This window comes from Rissa tridactyla, chromosome Z (assembly GCF_028500815.1).
Source record: "Rissa tridactyla isolate bRisTri1 chromosome Z, bRisTri1.patW.cur.20221130, whole genome shotgun sequence".
Taxonomy (NCBI): Eukaryota; Metazoa; Chordata; class Aves; order Charadriiformes; family Laridae; genus Rissa; species Rissa tridactyla.
In genome coordinates, this window is record NC_071497.1 from 34,287,161 (window position 1) to 34,306,909 (window position 19,749).

The 19,749-nt window shown below is 39.0% G+C and overlaps 1 protein-coding gene across 2 annotated transcripts in view; it reads left to right on the forward strand.

The window, feature by feature from the left end:
* PIGG (phosphatidylinositol glycan anchor biosynthesis class G) overlaps positions 1-19,749 on the forward strand; it is a 91,600-nt gene that overhangs the window by 16,601 nt on the left and 55,250 nt on the right. For both annotated transcript variants that reach the window (XM_054186509.1, XM_054186508.1), the window contains exons 7-9: positions 2,201-2,418; positions 5,064-5,345; positions 16,865-17,322. In XM_054186509.1, coding sequence (XP_054042484.1) covers positions 2,201-2,418; positions 5,064-5,345; positions 16,865-17,322 — 958 coding nt within the window. The remainder of the gene's footprint in view (positions 1-2,200; positions 2,419-5,063; positions 5,346-16,864; positions 17,323-19,749) is intronic.

Sequence of the window (19,749 nt, forward strand, 5' to 3'; positions counted from 1 at the left end):
GTTAGCTAAGAAGGTAAGGATTGCAAGATGGGAAGATAATGATAGGCTTGTTACATAAAAATTTCCAAATCACCTTTTTGCCCTTAAATTTCCATTAACTTTCAAGTGAAATTGCAGGGAAATTGCAAGGATTATTGATGTGAAGTGAAATTAAATATTTATTTCTTGCAAAAAATGGATATATGTGAATGTTCACACATAGCATAATTTCCAGTGAGATACAAGTTTCTGAAAGTTACTCCCTTGCTTTCCTTGTGTTGTTGATTGAATTTATGTTGTGGTTGCATACTATACTCAATGACCAACATTTTAAATGTTACATGGCATGTAGGAGTATGGGGTTATGCACCTATGAAATAAAGAGGGAAAACATGTCTTAAGTGCTTTCAGGAACAACACTGTTTTCTACATTTACAATAAAACACAGAAGCTGACCTAATTTTTCTATTTTAGGTAAATACTCTTGAAATTAAACTTATATGAAGTGAATGGAATGCTCTTCAGGTGCATGTAGGACCCACTATAATGATTTTGGCAGAAATTATTTTAATTTTTTTTTATTTTCATGCTTTTAGTGAGTGTTTACTTTTTTTTTTTTTCCATGTGTAAGCAAAATGATGCTCTTCTGTTTTTGCCTGTGGAATATGGTTATTGTCACTGTTGAATGTATCTTTTTGGGAGGTAAAAAGGCTATCAAGTTTGTGCTGCAGCTTTTTGTGTAAATGTTTAGTAGTGGTAGAGTTGATGATGAAAATCAATGGTAGTTGATGAGAGAATAAAATAGTAGAGTAGTTTCTTGTGTCCTTTAAATCGACTTGAATCATGTTCTCTCTATACTTGCACTTTGGCGTGTATGAACCAGAACAGTTGTTGTAAAATAAGAATTCTGTGGAATAACCAGTAAGGGGAAATTCATCTAGGAGAAAAGCTACTGCTGCTGTACTTGCAGAGGACTTCTAAAATGTAGGATTTGGCTATTTGCTTCTTTCCTGTGTCTTTTGTTGTCCTCACTCAAGCTTTTAAAAGAAATTTAGAGAGAATAGACTAATTCAGATATGTTTTTACAGTATGAGAGAGAAAGAAAAGAAAATGTAATGTCTCTGTACCTATATTAAAAAGATACATTTGCATTAAAACCTGAAACTGACAGAATTCAATAGTTGATTTAAAATCACTTCCTTCAGGGACAGACGTTATTGCTAGTCTTGTCCTCATCCCCAGTTCTGAAAGCAGACCACAGTCATCATATATGTTGTTAGTGTTCACCTGCAGTCCTGTTTGCACGTGTATTTATCAGAAGACTTAATCAAAACTACATTTCTACAAGAAAATACTACCTACATCTAGAGAACAGATATGTGTCCTGGAGGTTGGTTTGGTTTTTTTAATTTTTATTAATTTATTATTAGTTTGGTTTTGGGTTTTGTTTATTTTTCTTCAGGTCAGAATTTCTTTAGATGTAGATAGGCCATCATGAAATCACTTCCTGCCACAAGAGTCTTACTTCCGTAACTTGATCTCAGTATCAAGTTTTCTCTTTTTTAATCGACTTAGACTGCGGGCCATCTTTACACTAAAGCAGAGTTGCTAAGTTTTGCTGCTGAGGATTGCTTTGCACCAACTTCATAGTCCAAATACTTGAAGACAAACTGTGCACTTCAGCTACTAGCTTTTCTATTACTGCTTCAAAATCCCCTTGTGGATTCGTGTTACCAACTGACTCTCACTATCTTTGCAGCAAAATTGAGGTCCCTAATATGGTGTGTATGTGTCCTTTGATGTTTCCTCCAGAGATCAGCTATTTGATCATTTTGCACTTGGCTTATACAATGTGGCCTGGATAATGAGAGGCTCCAATGGGAAACATGACTTTTTTTTCAGGATTTAAAGCATTTGAATAAGTTTGTCCTGGAAACCTTTTGTAAGAGTAAACGGATGTTTTAATACATTTGGCGCTTTTAGAGGTCTTGACATTTTATCAGGTTAGGGATTAATTGCATTTATTCTGAGTAACTGGGTCATTATGATATTGCTGCAGGAAGATAATGTAACTTTCTAGGTGTAAAAAAAGTTTCAACCCTCATAGCAATTTATTTTTATACAAGGAAATATAAAAATACAACCATCTCTCTAATCTTCCTTTGTGCACGGATCCTCTTACTTCTTTTTTTTTTTTTTCTTTTTTTTTTCCCCCCCTTAGATCCTGGATATGAACACTTTAAGATAGCAGAAAAGTCCCATGGTAACTGGATAAAATTGTATTTAGAGGGGAATAACTCAGAAATACTCTTAAATCTTGGCAAAAAGGTCCTGAAACAGTATTTGGAGGCCCTGAAGACTCTGAGTTCTTCACTAAGCAAACAAGTGGCACAATATGACATGTATTCGATGATGGTGGGGACTGTGATCATTATGGAGGTATGAAAATAACGTCTTTCTGTGAAAAAGCTAAGTGCACAAATATAGAAGTTTCTGGGTTTTGACTACTTAGTGTATACTCTTACTGGTCTTTAGAATTACTGAGTATGAACTCTATGCTTGGATGAGGTTAGAATTCATTCTAAAGTATAACTTGGCCTTTAAAATGATTTAAGAGAGCTTTTTGATATGAGATACTTATGTTTTGGTGTAACTAGTTACGGTAAATGTGCAGATGCGATACAACTTAAATTACTCCCATATTAGTTAGACTTCTACTTTTAAAATAGCCTTACTGCATTAAAAAAAAAAAACAAACCAAAAAGTCTGGCAAGTAAGTTCCTACCTGTTCCTCTTTATCTAACAGTGAGAGTAGCTGCTCAGAATAGGCAGTACCTTATTTGTACAATTTTCACAATTCCAGGAATTGCTCTTTGTAGTAATAGGTGAGTCCTGAAATAAATGCTTGCTGTAAGGTGCTGGGTTTCCACTTTATATCTTGTGCAGGAATAAAGATAAGATATCCCATGTCTGGAATTTTAAGTGGTTCTCTGCAATTGGTATTTTGGCCAAATCTCAGATGCTGGAAATATCCTCTGTGGTAATGCTTTGAGAACCATGCTGAAAGGATACCATGCGCGCATACTGAACAGAAGCTTGCACTGACCTTTTAGATGACATGAGTGTCAACTTTTATAAGAATAAGCGTTGTTCTCTAGGATGGAAATACCTACTACAGGCTTAATTCAGTCCTTGCATGTGTGCGGCACTGTACGAGACTGTGTAATTGCTGTAGCACTGGCCCTGTTCAGTGCCTGGAACAGTACATGAACAGCTATTTAGTATTTGAGTCTCCTTTGCCCTGGAAGGGCTCTGTGCCTTGTCTCATATGCACTGTTCTCTGTGTACAGAGTATATCTGAAATGGCTTTCTGGTAGACTGCCTAGCGGGGTTTACCACTCCAGCCGCTTCACAGGAATTAGTTCTACAGTGCCCTTGGGAGATGAGATGGTAGGTTCTGTTCCCACACTACAGATGGCAAATCTGGAGGTGAACAAAGCATAGCACAGAGCTGAAATGCTTGTATTTCTTTTTTATTCATTTGTTTTGGAAACCTATGTATTCAAGCTCTTGGCAGTTACTTTAGACCTGAAGCATTGGATTTCTTTTTTTTCCTGGAATGCAGTTGTAGGCGCTTAGTGGCTCTGCAAACAGATCTTGGGTATTTTACTCAATGGGCCTGAATCAAAAGAAACATGCAGCTACTAATGATGAAAATTTTGGTTGAGAAGAGCTTGCTCAGCATCACTGTAAGACTTGGTGCAAAGCTGCTGGAGTTTTTTCTTTTGTCCAGTGCAGTACTCAAGAAACTGCCTTGCTTTTGAAAATCATTTTGTCTTGATATGTATTTTCCACTGTCACTGAAAAAATAAGGGTAGGGAATCTCACAGGTGACTTCAAACTATGCCATGCTATAAACGCCATTTATCCTTTATTTCAGATGAGGATAACATCTCCAAGACATGAATTGATAACAGTGCATTTGCTCAAAAGAACTAAACTTAGATTTGTAGATAACTGCAATTTGAGCATTTTCCTATCATGAGTGCTGTCTTTGTTTTAATTGTAAGTGCTGTGTTAAAAGGTAGGACCTAAGCCAGTTTGATACTGTGAAACCTCATATTTTCATAACCAAATGAACTGTGTGAAGTAGAATATGAAGAAGAAGGAAGACTACTGCCAAGCATTGGATTTTTTTTTTTTATCTTCTTTAGTGTACCTTACTGTGTTGTGAGAAAAATTTTAGGTAGAAGTCCTCACAAGTGACAGTGAAAGATTACAGGTTGGCAATGGTGTGATATAGTTGTTTTGATCATAATTTGTTTTAATGTTGCCCTAGCACAAGCTGATTGAGTACAGTCTAGTCCTAGCTCCATCTGTGCCCCTTGTAAAGCATTTTAGCATGTGCCTGAGTTTTCCCTTTACTTGTAAGGGTATGTACATGAGTAGCAGAAATTATTCTCCACTGCTGCAATTACCTGAGAGGAAACTTGGAATTCTGCCTGATTTGTATGCAGGTTAGATCTAAGCGAAAGTAAAACCAATAAATCAAATTAAGATGAGAAGAGGTACAAAAAACAAATACTGGGAAAATTCAGAAGCTTGGAACACAGCATACGCTTATGTGATAGTGTAACTTTACTTGGTCTGGAAAGCTATTGACCTCAGCAGGATCTTTGTGTATTTGTATCTCGCACATTGTAAGTGAGATAAATGGCCTTTGGCAAAGTGTCTATGTAACTTTAGGCAGTTACAGGTGACAACGGTTCAAATTTGTTTGCTTAAAACTATTTTGATACTGGGAGTTAAAGCTCTTACTTTGCAGGGAATGAAGATCATGCATGTGATCAGTAACTTGTGTGTCCAAAGCCTTAATAAATGAAATCCTTGATTCTCCCATTTATGTGGTAGTATCTTACTAAAGACAAAACATCCAGCATAATTCTTCACAGTGTTTTTTTGATGAAGTATGTAAACTATCAGAGTGACATGGATGAAAACAGTATGATTTTTTGTGTGAATTCTCACTGTATGTTTTATCTAACACCCATTCTTTTAAGTATTAATTCCCTATTTTTTTCTAGGTTCTGCTGCTGCTTTTGCTCAGTGTTCCAAAGGCCCTGAGCAGCCGGGCAGAATTTGAAGTTCCCCTCTCCCCTCCACTATTCTCTCTGCTGTTTTACTTGATGTGCCTGGTGCTGTGTGCAGTTCACGTCATTGTATGCACATCAGCACAAAGTTTATGCTATTTCTGCAGTATGTCCTGGTTAACAGCAGTTGGAGTGATGATGCTGATTTCCGCACTCATGTGTGGTATTTTATCTGCTGTTACAAAGATCTTTGAGAATTCCAGAGTTCCACTGAAGGTGAGAGCATGCATTAATTATGGTTCAAAACGTTTTGCTCTTTATCGCATACTTTCAGATAAAGTGTTATGAAGGTTTTCTCTGTGTGTACTTAAAGAAATTGTTATTTGTAGTGTAATTTGAATAATTTAAAACTGTAGTTGAAATGTAGTGCCATGATACCGATTGCTATAATGAAGATTATAGAAGTGCCTATTTTCACATTACTTTAAGAAATGTTTTAATTAGTGTAAATTATTTAGCAGTTGATTTTATGAGATCAGAAACAGTGACGCTGTCTACAAATTTTATGCTGTTACACAGTGATGTTTCACAATTGCTTTCAACCCAAACCATTCGATGATTCTATGTATGATATTTTGCAACAACATGCACCGGTGATGATCCGGTATTTCCCAAATACCACAGACATTAATGCTCTAAGACTAATGAGAAAATACTTTGCCAGTACTCTTTCTTATATTGGTATTCTTAATGCTCTTTTAAAAAATAGTTTTGAAACTGTAACAGAGGGAGCAAAATTAATCTGTCTCTTCTACTTTTTAAGTTAAACTTTTTATGTTTTTTAAGTTTAAGAAATCGAGCTTGTTACAATCTCTGGCATGCTCAGAGATATTCTCAGATGTGTGTCAGTAGTTACCTTCTGTAAGGTACTTAATGAGTTTTCTTGTTGTATTCAGGTAATTTCAAGGAAATAGAATTTGCAATGTCTTACTCTGCTTTCACTGTGGAACTTAATATGCCAAGAACTCTCAGTCACACCATAAAATCAGCTTCTAGCTGGTTTCTCTGGTGCTTGTTAGTCATATATTTCAAAGGTCTCTGAAATTCAGTAACTTTAATGCTCATAGTACTCTACTCGATGATGCAACTCGATGATGCAACCTCTGCGCAATACAGTCCTTTGTCAGTCTGGGTTTCTTTGAGTCACGTTTGGAGTTTTAGGACCTCTTTTTCTAGTGTGTGACAACATCTGGCAAGTACATTGCTTTCATGATATGATTACATAGTCCTTCAAGCTAAAAAGCAAACTTCCTGACTTAGAGAAACTGCTATATTTCATGTAATTCAGAGAATTCACTACTCATGAGTGGAGGTTAATATAGCACTCTCTGCAGCTATAGGTTGTAATTCCCGAGCTTAATTATAAATCTAAATTCTTAAAAGTAAGACTGCTGATTTTTATTATTCAAACTATACAAGTTTATAAATTTTTTTCTGTAATTTCTGAATTTGTATTATTCCTTCTTGGAAATCCTACTTTTCTGAGAAGAGTCTTGGACTCCTGAAGAAGCATTCTGTCCTGAAGACAGCTTTTTTTTTTTTTCCCTTTCTCAGTTTTCTTCAGTGCAATTCATTTCAATGTATTGAAAGTGATTAAAAAGTGAGTAGTTGATAGAACATGGTATTTCATTCCTATGTTTCTCTTTATTGGCCACATAATATTTAGGTGTGTCTGTTGATCGTTTAGATAGACTAAAATAGAGTAACAAACCAGCTAACAACATCTGCATAATGAAATCAGGGAAGGAAGTATAGCTGCTAACAGAACAGTCTTTGTAAGCACAAATCACAGTTTGCTTTTCGTGCTGAAAATTTTTTTGTCAAAGTAGTGTTAATGTTTTGCTGCCAAAGCTAATGATGCTTGTGTGGGTCTCTTTTAAAGGCAAATAAAATGAAGAAAGTAAAATTGGTCAATGTGAATGGAGAAATCTGCTGAATGAGATGTCTAGTTGTACAGTTTGCTAACACTGTTGGTACTTAGGGGTGTGTTGGTCTTTAAATGGACTCAGTTCACTTCTGCCCTTTCTGAGTTGTTCGACTTAAAGCCTTTATTAGCTTTCTGTATTTTATTGTAAAAGAGGTAGAAATTTTTCTTAGAAAAAGTAAAAGATTATGGTCTTGAAATAATAACTAATGATCCACTGCTGTAGAAACTTAATGTTTACTTGCTGTACAATGATAAACAAACACAACTATGGGAGGCAAGCTCATTTTTCATCTTAATTGTTACCAGTTTTTCTAATTTTAGCAAACACTAGGAACCTAAAGATTATGACTGTCTAGACCTATGTAAAAATTACAGACGTTCCACTTCAATATAGTTGAGAGCAATGACAACAGATGATAGCTTTCTCTTTGAGGTTGATAGTCGCAAAGCAATTCAGTTTGCCTGTGACCAGAAATCTTTCTTATGTGGGTAGAGATAAGTTAATTCCTTGTGAAACTCACTACTGTAGGAGTAACTTTAAAGTAACTTTATATGACTCAGGAAAAATGCTTTCCGACTAGATCAAAGAATGGAATCTGGTAAGATGCTGCTATTCCTTGGCTATTACTAAATTTAGAATGGGCTGTTACCAAGTATTTGTTGACAGGTATGAGCTTTGACTTTTTAATTTGGCCCTGAGTCTTAGGGTTTCATTCTTATCTGTTCTTGGCATGTTTTCATCCTTGTTGGTGAGAGACAGCTGCTGGTGCGAACAGCTTCCTGCAGGTGGCTTACACATTGCTAATACAGCTACTTTGTCAACAATCACAACAGCAATTGCAAAATGTCTCCTGACATTCAAAACTTGAGTTGGATGGAAAGGCTTTCCTTATTAAAGGATTTAATTGATAACTCCTTAATAGAGGCAAATAATTTCTCAAGGAACACATGGAATGAGCACACATATAATCCACGTTGTTCCACTTTTAGATTGAATCTTTCTGCGTAACTTTAGAGAAGGAAGTGCCACTTCCATACCCATAATCTGTTGGCCATTTCTGATGATTCCACCTAGTCAGCTATGCCTAGGTAGCATAGACAGTAGTATGTGTAACAAGTCTTTACCTATCCCTTCTATTTCCGTTATCTTTCTTCCTCAGATCAGCTTTGTCTGTACATCTGCCTTTGAGGACAAACTGAGCAAAATCAGACAAACTGATTAGAAATTATATCCAGGATACTATATCCAAGTTTGATATCTTTCCCTGCAGCACTTCGCATTCTGCATATGACAGATCACTGCAGCTGGAACTTTTTCTCCGGTTGATGTTGGGGTTTTAGATCCAATCGCCTATTGCTTGAAGAAGGATGTTTCAGCAGCAGCTTTTCTACTTTTTGTCTTTGGTACCAATTATGAGACCATCTGGCATTCGAGAACCCTTTTATTATTTATTATTAAAACCCCTTTATTGACAAGTGAAATTTGATGTCACTGGCAATTACACTTCTGTCATTTTAGGACAGGGATCATAGAATCATAGAATGGTTGCGGTTGTAAGGGACCTTAAAGATCATCTAGTACCAACTCCCCTGCCATAAGCAGGAACACGGTCCACTAGATCAGGTTACTTAAAGCCCCATCCAACCTGGTCTTGAACACTTCCACAGATGGGGCATCCTCAGCTTCCCTGGGCAACCTGTTCCACTGCCTCACCACCTTCACAGTAAAGAATTTTTTCCCGATATCTACTCTTTAAGTTTGAAACCATCACCCCTCATCAATACACTCCCTGATAAAAGGTTCTTCTCCTTCTTTCCTGTGGGCCCCGTTTAGGTACTGGAAGGCTGCTACACAGTCCTCCAGAGCCTTCTCTTCTCCAGACTGGACAACCTCAACTCTCTCAACCTGTCTTCATAGGAGAGGTGCGTCAGCCCTCTGATCATCTTCGTGGCCCTCCTCTGGACTTGCTTCAACAGGTCCACATCCTTCTTATTTTAGGAGCCACAGAGTTGGACTCAGTACTCCAGGTGGGGTCTCACCAGAGCGGAGTAGAGGGGGAGAATGACCTCCCTTGACCTGCTGGGCACGCTTCTTTTGATGCAGCCCAGGATACAGTTGGCTTTCTGGGCTTTGAGTACACATTGCTGGCTCATGTTAAGCTTCACATCAACCCAAGTCCTTCTTCTCTGGACTGCTCTCAAGCCATTCTCCACATAGCCTGCATTTGTGCTTGGGATTGCCCCAACGCATGTGCAGGACCTTGCAACTTGGCCTTGTTGAACTTCATGAGGTTTACACGGGCCTACCTCTCAAGCCTGCCCATATCGCTCTGATGACATCCCTTCCCTTCAGCGTGTCGAGCACGCCACACAGCTTGGCGTTGTTGGCAAACTTGCTGAGGGTGCACTCAGTCCCACTGTCCATGTTGTGAACAAAGATGTTAAATAGCACCAGTCCCAGTACCAACCTGCGAGGAACACCACTCGTCACTGCTTGCCACTTGGACATTGAGCTGTTGACTGCAACTCTTTGAGTATGACCATCCAGCCAGTATGACCATTCTTATTCACTGAGTGCTCTACTTTCAAATCCACATCCCTCTAATTAAGAGGCAAGGATCTCCTGTGGGGTGGTGTCAAATGCTTTGCACAGGTCTGGGTAGATTATATCAGTAGTTCTTCCCTTATCCACCAATGCTGTAACACCATCATAGAAGGCCAGCAAATTTGTCAGACATGATTTGCCCTTAGTGAAGCCATGTTGGCTGTCACCTATCATCTCCTTATTTCCCATGTGCCTTAGCATGGTTTCCAGGAGGATCTGCTCTATAATCTTGTCTGGCACAGAGGTGAGACTGACTGGTCTGTAGTTCCCCGGCTCTTCCTTTTTTCCCTTTTTAAAAATGTTTCCCCTTTACCAGTCAGCAGGAACTTCAGCAGACTGCCATGACTTTTCAAATATGATGGATAGTGGCTTAGCAATTTCATCCAGCAGTTCCTTCAGGACCCTTGGATGCATCTGATCAAGTCCCATGGATTTATGCACCTTCACGTTCCTCAGATGGTCTGGAACGTGATCTTATCCTACAGTGGCTGGTTCTTCATTCTCCCAGTCCCTGCCTTTGACTTCTGTGACTTTGTTGGTGTGGTTAGAGCCCTTGCCGGTGAAGACCGAGGCCAAAAAGTTGTTGAGTACCTCAGCCTTCTCCGTATCCCAGGTAACCAGGTTTCCTGTTTCCTTCTGGAGAGGGCCCACATTTTTCCTAGTCTTCCTTTTATCACTGATGTACCTTTAGAAGCTTTGCTTGTTGTCCTTGACATCCCTGGCCAGATTTAACTCTGTCTGGGCTTTAGCTTAACCTGATCCCTGGCTGCTCAGCCAATTTCTCTGTGTTCCTCCCAGGCTACCTGTCCTTGCTTCCACCCTTCTTAGGCTTCCTTTTTCAGTTTGAGTTTCTCCTGGAACTTCTTGTTCATCCATGTAGGCCTCCTTGTGGTTTTGCCTGGCTTCCTGTTTGTCAGGATGCATCGCGCCTGAGCATGGAGGACATGATCTGTGCATATTAACCAGCTTTCCTGGGTCCCTCTTCCCTCTAGGGCGTTATCCCGTGGTACTCTACCAAGCATCTTGCCAAAGAGGCCAAAGTCTGCTTTCCTGAAGTCCAGGGTGGTGAACTTGCTGTGTGCCCTTCTCACTGCCCTAAAGATCTTGAACTGCAGTTAGCATCTGTTGGACATGAAGATGCTTATTTTCATGTCACCTTTGAAAATATCTCCATTTGCCTGTAATGGAACAGTTAATCGATTCAGGCATTTCTTGTTTGAACTAGAAAGACGAAGGAATATCTGAAATTGGTGCATACATGTTTTCTGGAGTTTAAATAGCTGGGACCTCAGGACATACCAGCAGATGATTGGATCATCTGCTTCCAGTGGATAATACATGAGCAAGGAGGTTTTCAGCAATGTTTTCCAGAAGGTTTGTGTGTGTGTTTGTTTTTCCAAGGCTGGGGCAGATAAATATAAAAAATACTGGATTCTCCATCCCAAGTTTGTCTGTGATCATATTGGTATCTGAGATATATCTGAAAATGTGTGAAGCTGAAGTATATCTAATGAGGTATAGGCAGTAGTAATTCTGGTCGAGGCAGACATGACTTTGTATCCAGACATGTAGAAATCCATTTTTGTCATCCCGTATTCAGTCTATTCCATTGGTGGCTGGATTGCTAGATGTATATTTCATCAGTCAGATAGGCTTTGCTGTCTCTGTTCAAGTTCCAAAGCAAGCTTGAAATATTTTGTAGATTTAGTTAGTAAGTTCCTCCATATTAGAATGTATAAAAACAGTGACGTGGATTTGATTTACATTTTTACCAGTCTCAGGGCTGTTGCAGAATAATATGGTCATGCTTTTGCAGGTAGCTGCTTATACAAAGACAGAGCCTGGAGACTGTGAGAGGAGCAGTGGATAATCTGGTGTCGCTTGCAGTGTGGACATGAGAGGGTTTTTACTGGGAACTGGGGCACAAACAGTGTAGTTCACAAACATTCATGTCCCGCCTTCTATCCCCTTTTCCAATAGAATACCAAGACTTTAGGGGAGAAACTGGTTGTCTATATGTGTTGTGTGTTGATCTTGAAGGGACCTTCTGTGTGACTTGGGAGTATCTCTGAATCCAGGTGTCTGCATCCTGTGTGTCTCTACAGTGCAAGTCTGCATATGGGCTTCACTTTTGAAAGAGCTCTGAAGCCCTGCTCTTCTGATGGCAAGAGTAGAATGCTGAATCAGTGTCATGCCAGTTAAAAAAGCTAAAAGCCTTTTCTAAGCTCGTGCTATACAATAAAATGTAGGTATTTTAAAAGTAATTAAGATAAGGTCTCCTGTTAATGGTTTCAGAGCTTTTTTTTTCCTTCAAATTGTTTCCGTTCAACATCTAAAGATTTCTCTGAAGTGCTTCTCATTTCTAATGCTTTTTTTTGCCCACTGTGGCTGAATATAGAAACTGATTACTAAGTTCATGAATTTTCTGAAGACCAGTGCAGGCAGTGTTAGCATCTGCTTCCTGACTGTTATTTATGGGTTCTGATTACTGTGTTTCTAGCAGCACCAGTCACTTCTTTTAATGACACTTCAGGCTTTAAATAGTTCTGCAGCCCTTTACGAATTCCAGAAAATCATCAAAATTTTAACTTCTTGTTCATAGCTTCACTCTAATTGCTTGGTAGTTGACTTAAGTATGGTGTTTACTACTTCTAGTTGTATTTTATTCCTATTTCTGATATAAATCAAAACCAGTAGTTTTTTTAAAATATAACACAGAAGTTAAAGCTTGTCAAATACAGCTTTTGAGAACTTTTGTTAATGCAAAATTATAGTGGTTTTAATTATGTAATCAAAATGTCCCTCTTTCTGTTTATCTTAAAATACCGTGTTCATTTTGAAGTATTATTGGTTTTCCTCCTCTGTATGATATTCTTTACTTAATTGAATGATAAAGGATTTTTATGCAATTGTATCTCAATTTTTTTTGTGTTTTTTTGACTTGGGCGGTGAGGTGAAGGTAATTGGATGCTGCCTGTACTGGGTAGCTTTCAAAAATGACCCCAAAGTGCTTTGAAAATGTAGGAGTAAGTAATATTCTGTCATAGGAAAGTTATCATCACTGGGAATCAAGACTGGGTGCAAGGAGCTCAAACATCAGAAGGGACCAGAATGATAAATATTTAAATTTTGGGTGATGGTGACCATGAAAAATAAAACATTTCTCATCTGAAAAGTGATGGTAAAATTCGCTAGGCCTTAATTATGGATGGTTAATTTTTGTGAAAAAGAGCTTTACTCTCAACCATACAGAAGCAAAATGACTAGAATTGGACACAAAAGATAGACTGACGGACATTTTATTTTAAAGTGAAGAAAATGTAAGTTTCATGGGCAGAGATGCATATATTCCATTGTTTATGTACTCACACTTCTGCAACAAGCTAGCAAGATACCCTCAAAGATGGGGCAATGAGGTCAGTTTCTGTATTACTTAGTTACTAATGCTGATACATCGAATGCCAAAAATGCTTGTTTTGGGAGATTATAGGCTTGAATGGAAAGCCTGTCTTTTATAAATTTCTACACAAAAGATTCTGTATTATTTGCCAAGACATCAGTGCGAGTCATATGAGTGTTTTAGTATTTGGAGTGCCTGCTGAGTTCCTGAGGGTTGGAGGTATTCAGCAGCTAGAAAGACAGAGCTGTGAATATCAGAACGGGACCTACATTTCTGTGCCTGTAAACGAGATCTGAAAACTGAGTACAATCTAAGTAATCTAAGGTCAGGCTGTATAAAAAAAACTGTAATGATGGCATTCCTAATAAGGCACAGTTGATATATGAGGGATTACCAGTAAATTTAGAAAAACTTGATGAAGCTATTTTCAGTATTTCTTAGAACATCAAGGCTTATGAGATGATAATTTGCAAGATAATTTTTCATTTTGCATAGTGGCTAACTCTGGTCTGAAATGTGGTTTATCAATAATTGCCATTGGACATTAATCCTTTGATGTGAATATAGGAGTACATTTTTTCTCTTTTCACTGGAGTTGTGAGAGTCAGTCAAGCAGGGAATAAATACAGATTTCTGACAGTGGGACATTTCACACTAACACCATCATTTTCATGAGGCTTTTGCATGTTTCCCACTGATAATACATCATTTCTTCCATTTTCATATCAGTACTGATGGCAAACAGATGCCAAAACAATCCTTATATAGATTTTATGTTATGGCTTATAAAGAAGACATATTGAAGACTGGTTCATTCTCATTTGTTGAGGATCTCAGATTCCTTTGTCTCTGGAAGCAGATGGTGCTTATGTGCTCGCTCATAAATAATGGTCTTTATTTATAAAGATCTTTTAAGGTCAGCATGATGGAATTATTGGAGTTTAAACCTTCTGTAGTTTAGTCATGTACTCTTCTCGCCTCAGCTCTGTGAATTTCATCATCTTTGGTCTCTGCACAGACTACCTCTCTACCTCGTCCTTTTGTTCCAAATACCAGTTTATGGTATTTGATTTTCAGGGTAGAGTACTAAACAAAAAGAAGTGGTCTTAAAAGCACCAAAGACATCTCAAATACTAGTAAATTTAGATTGGGCCTGGGCAGTTTTTCGGATTATGACTGTTCTTCTGCTAAATTTTTAGTGGGTTCCCCCCTCCCTCCCCCCGCCGTTACTGCTGTACGTAACCTCATGGGGACTTTTTTGTTGTATTTTTTTTTTCTTTATTTTTAAGTGAAGTGACTGATGTAATATATTTTGTTAACAATGTGAGAAATGGAGGTGATGTGAATAGGTGATAACTTTAACTGTACCTTCTGCATTCTTTCACATATATCTTATAAAATCTTGATTTTGCAAAAGTTGTTTTCCTCAAAGCAAAATTCCAGATAGCGTTAACTAACTTCTTGCATCAAGTGTGTCTGTTGTTCTCTCCATGTTACATGGTCTTGTTTATGGAACAAATACACATATGCTGCTGTCAGTAAATCTTAAGCATAAGCGAGACTTGCATCTAAGATGCTCAGGGATATTTGTATTGCTTATACCACTTCCTTGTTACCTGCCCTAAGATTAGTGAGTTTCTAGATTTTTCTAACAAATTATTTAAATAGTTCAGGGTTTACACTGTGCATCTCTGAATGTGAGTATGTTCTCTGTGAGCTTCATCTGTATGAATATTGAAGGCTGTTTTTTAAAGTTCATAAGGTCAAATGTAGGAGGATGATGAGGTTGAAGCGTGCAGCTAAAGAAATGAATGTGAAAGTAGCTTCAGTGATCTCTGTTTTGAAGTAAAAAAAAGCATGCAGTAGTTTTGATTTGGCTTTTAAGTTGTTGTTTATCAGGTCTTTAAAATACCAGTTTAAGAGATACTCTGATACTCTGTAATAGAGGAAAAATTAATGAGAAAATAAAATGGTAAGGGATGATTTTTGACAGTCTCTTTTCCAAAATGCTTCACAAGTATGTAACCTGATTTGTTAGGGGATGTTAGCAAGTCCCTTCTGGCTCTGGTGGCCTCCAGGGCTGGGGTGTTTGTCCTGCCTTGCTGCTGGAGCCCGGCTGCACATGCCCAGCCTGGGCCCTTGTTCCCACCTCTGGCTCAGACTTTGAGAAGTTAAACAGACAGCGGTCCCTTCAGTCGGTGGCCCTGTCACCTGTCACACATAGGTGCTCGCTCTGGGCTCTGCAGTTGCTGATGCAAACCTGCAAGCTTGGTGATCCACGGTCACTCTTCCCTATTGCTGAAACCTGACCTCTCTTGCACTGTCATCCCTCCAGCTGCTGGCACCTGAGGCACACAGTCCTGGTGGGCTGCAGTCCCCACTCCAGTCTCTGGCATGTGAACCCTCATGCGCTGAAGTCCCTGGTACTACAGGCGTGTGAGTCCAATGACCCGTGATCCTGCTCCAGTTGCTGCCATTTGCTTTTCCTTGCTCTGGTCTCAAGTTGCTGGCATGCAGGCTTGTCTCCAACTACTTGCAGTGAGACCTTGCAGCACCCACCGGTGGGACAGAGGGTGGAGTAGCACAGAAAGAGAAGGAGAAGATTTAATAAGACAGGATAGGCAGCAGTGATCGGTCACAGGGCTCAGTCAGAGAAGTGCACTGACTGGCACCTGCTTATATGTGACTCTGGCCTCTTTGTCCTTCCTCCCCTCCCTTTGCACCCTACCTCCAGGCTGTTCCTCACTACCCTCTCTGCCCGACCTTTGACGCTTTCCTGAAGCATTGCTTAATGAGTCTGTGTAGATCCACAGGCACCATCAGATATCCATAATACCCACATTCTGTCACTTCTGCCTTATCTATTACAAAGTCTAGGCTGATGCTTTTCAGAGCTATGCCTGTGCTTTCTTAATGGCCTGTCAGTTAATGACTGAAAAGTTTTGGTTGTCTTTATCATCTCCCTTAGTGCTTACTTATCAGGTTTGTGTCTCTGTGTGGTCTTTATATGGCTTTCCCAGTTACTTCGTATTCCCTGTGAGCTGAAAAGGTCCCTTACCTGATAACGTCAGTGAACCAGATGCTCTCACCTTCCACATGCCCATACACTCTCTTTTTAGCCGTATCACAGAGAGATGTGAAGATGCGGCAATTCCACGTAGATGCTGTGAACAGGAAATCAAACTAATGGAGGCATTAGACAAAGAATATTATGGTTTTAGATGGGCACAGCATGTGAAGTGAAAAATAGATGGGTAAGGTTTAAATCAGGTTTTATGATGAAAGGCACATTTCAAGCTAAGCAAGGTTAATCAGACTATGCAAATAATGTTTGTTAATTTGAGTAGTGAAGGCTGTAACTATACTGAGTTGAGGGTAGCACAGATTTAAACTATTAGAAAATTACCTGTTATCTGCGTCTCAAGTTTGATTTCTGCAGGATTTCTATTTTTACTGCTATGGCTGCACAATGGGGGAAAGCTTTTTTCAAACCTTCTGTTACACGATGGTAGGGAATCAATCTGTACAGTTATGATGATTATTCATGGAGAAGTTTTTTCCCTTAAACAGAATGTAATTCTAAAAAGTATGATTATGTTGTAATGCTAGCTAAATAGGCTACACTAAAATGATTCTTTTATAAATTTTTGTGGATTTGTCAAGGTAGAAATAATTTGTCTCACTGTTTATTTTGTTGTCTTAGAGGAAACTGCTGTAAGCATGCTATGAATTTTCACAAGTGAAATTTTAATACGCTTTCACCACCTTTTTTTTTTTTTTTTTTTTTTCTTCCCTGTTTGCAGAATCCAGTTGTGTCCAGTTCCAGCTGGTCAGAAATAGATGTGCTGATTCTGGCTGGAACAATTGGCCATGTTTTGAGTTTGGGGGCAAGCAGTTTTATAGAAGAGGAACATCAAACCTGGTATTTTCTTATCAATACGCTTTGTTTGGTGCTATGTCAGGAACTTTGTAGAAACAATTTTCTTCTGAAAGAATGTGACCCTCAACATAGTACCACTGTGAAACAAAATTTTGATAGTATTGGGGAAGCCTCTGAGTGCAAGAATATAGACATTCCAGCATCAGGTAATTCAAAATTGGGCAAGGCCACCTCTTCAGCTGAATTCATAAAAGGCTCAGATAAGTGGATAAGCTTAGCAAGTCCATGGATCATTCTTATTTGCTGTCGGCTACTTCGATCATTGAATCAGACAGGTGTCCAGTGGGCTCATCGGCCAGACTTTGGACATTGGTTGACAAGGTGAGTATCTGATTTATTGTCATACTTTCTGTCTTTTTTAAAAATTAATGTATGTTTCATTTGGTGAAATATGTATACATTTCTATACAGTCTCTGTTCAGAAAGTGCTCTAAACATGCAAAGCGGGTAAACAGTGAAGTAACATAAGGAATTTTTCACTGCTGTTTCATGCAGGAGTAATTCCCTGTGCACTATCAATAGTTTATAATCTTTGCCCTGCACCATGACGTATCTAATGCCAATTATACATGATAGGTTTATCAGAGGCAAAAAGTAACTCTTTTCCGTGTATCTGGTTTGGGAAATTAAAAATCACTTAACAGAATTAAACCTTTGAAATTAAGACAGAAGGTTCTGCTCAATTTCAAATTTTATGAAGTTGCAGAAGAGGATGCTGCATATAGGATTCTTCCTTGTTTATCACAGACTTTTAATGCGTAGGTGGAAAACGGAAGGAATTTTTCGAGTGTAGTATGTAAACATGAAAGGGGATTTTTTTACAACTTGAAGTACATTGCAGAAGGGCTTCTACTTTTTCTACTACCTTCTAATATTGTGAAGAGCTACAGTCATTATTCAGTGGTTAAAAGTACTTAATATTTGAATTGTGTTCTGTACTTCAGCTGGTGGATGAAGAAGCAATACCTTGTGACTGACTAGTTAAGGTTTTGCAGACAGCAGATAGGGAGGCTGTGCTGTGTAAGATAAAGAGTTTTCTTGCCAGTATCTTACAATACATGGATGAAATGTCATTCATCATTCATTAAAAGCGACATGAGCAAATGAACTAATATGAGACTTGTTATTTATTGGCAGCCTCACAGATAAAATGCTAATTGCTGTGACAGGCATGAGTGCTGAAAGACATGAGTTATGAGGGAATTTATCGCATTATAGCAGTTGTTCTATACCAAAGCTTTCACCATGCATTCCTCCTCTTGAGATGAGGTGAGGGATTGAGGAAGGAATGTCGTATTCCCAGTGTTAAGTCCACATGATAGAGAACTCCTTCATTATGAGCTAAGCCAATGTGTGAGCAGGATTAGGTATGATTTGGTGTGACTGAGAGGATTTTTATAATTAATCCTGAGCATCTTCCAAAGATTTATTTGCCCAATAACTTCCTGAGCCAGATGTCGTCTTCAGACTGTCAGCCCTTTTCTTTGGAGTGTATTACTTTGGAGTGTACTAGTGCCTCAATGCACTAGTACACAAACAAGGACTTGATATTCTTGCAGCTGAAAAATTGAATTTGTTTGAGATATGGTTTTGCTCGTATGGTCCTCCAGGGATGTTTACTGACACTTGAAAATGTTACCAGCCTTCTAAAAATTGTGTGTGCATGCCTGGATGTAACTTCCAAAGATCCTGTCTTGGTAAGGGTTCTTCCATCTCTGATTTCCTGATGCTAGGTATGCCTTTAGAGTAGCAAAACCTGTTACAGCCTTGGGCTGGGGGGACTCAGGGAGATAGCACAGGGAGAACATAGTCTGCAGCTGGAGCAGGTGCTTCTAGGGCTTCCTGATTTATAACAAAAGCTGGTAAATCCTGTATGCCCAGCTCTAACACTATGGCCTGTCAGGAGCTTCCAAGTAATTCACTCAGGTAAACCAAGGTTCTTTACAACTGTTCTGGCTTAGTCTGTTTTTTTTGTTGGGGGGGGAGGGGAGAAGGGATGGAGGAGGCTATTTTTGTGTTTCATTTTTTTCCTCCTGTGAATTGGAATTGGCGTGTTTTGCAGAATTCCTATCCATCTTTGAAAACAACAGAATCACAGAATGGTTGAGGTTGGAGAGGACTGTTTGGTTCAGTGCCCTTACTCAGAGCAGAGTGATCTGGAACAGAACGCTCAGATCCTAGTCCAGCTGGGCTTTTGGTGTCTCCAAGCATGGAGACTCCACAACTATTCTGGGCAACCAGTTTTCTTTCCCCCCCACAAAAAATCCTTCTGTTTAAATAGAATTTCTTTTATTTCATTTTGTGTCCATTGTCTCTTGTCCTTTTGCTGAGAACCCCTGATAAGAGTATGGCTTCATCTTCCACCTAAAATCAGGCTGGTAAGATCCATACTGAGCCTTGTCTTCTTAAGGCTAAGTACTCACAGTGCTTTGAGCTTCTCCTTGTATGACAAGTGCTCATCATTTTCATAGTCTTTCACCACACTTGCTCCAATATGTCCATATTTTCTCTGTACTTTGTCCTTTCTCTGTACTGGATAACCCATAACTGGACCCAGGGCTGAGCACAGGGGAAGAAAGACCTTCCTCAGCCTGCTGGTAAGGTTTTTCATAATGCAGCCCTCAATGCTGTTGATCATCTTTGCTGGCAAGGGCACATTGCTGGCTGATGATCAACTCAGTGTCCACCAGGACGTTCAGAGCCATCTCTTTATTTGTCTTGATATGTCAGTTTGTCCTGATGTGTGTA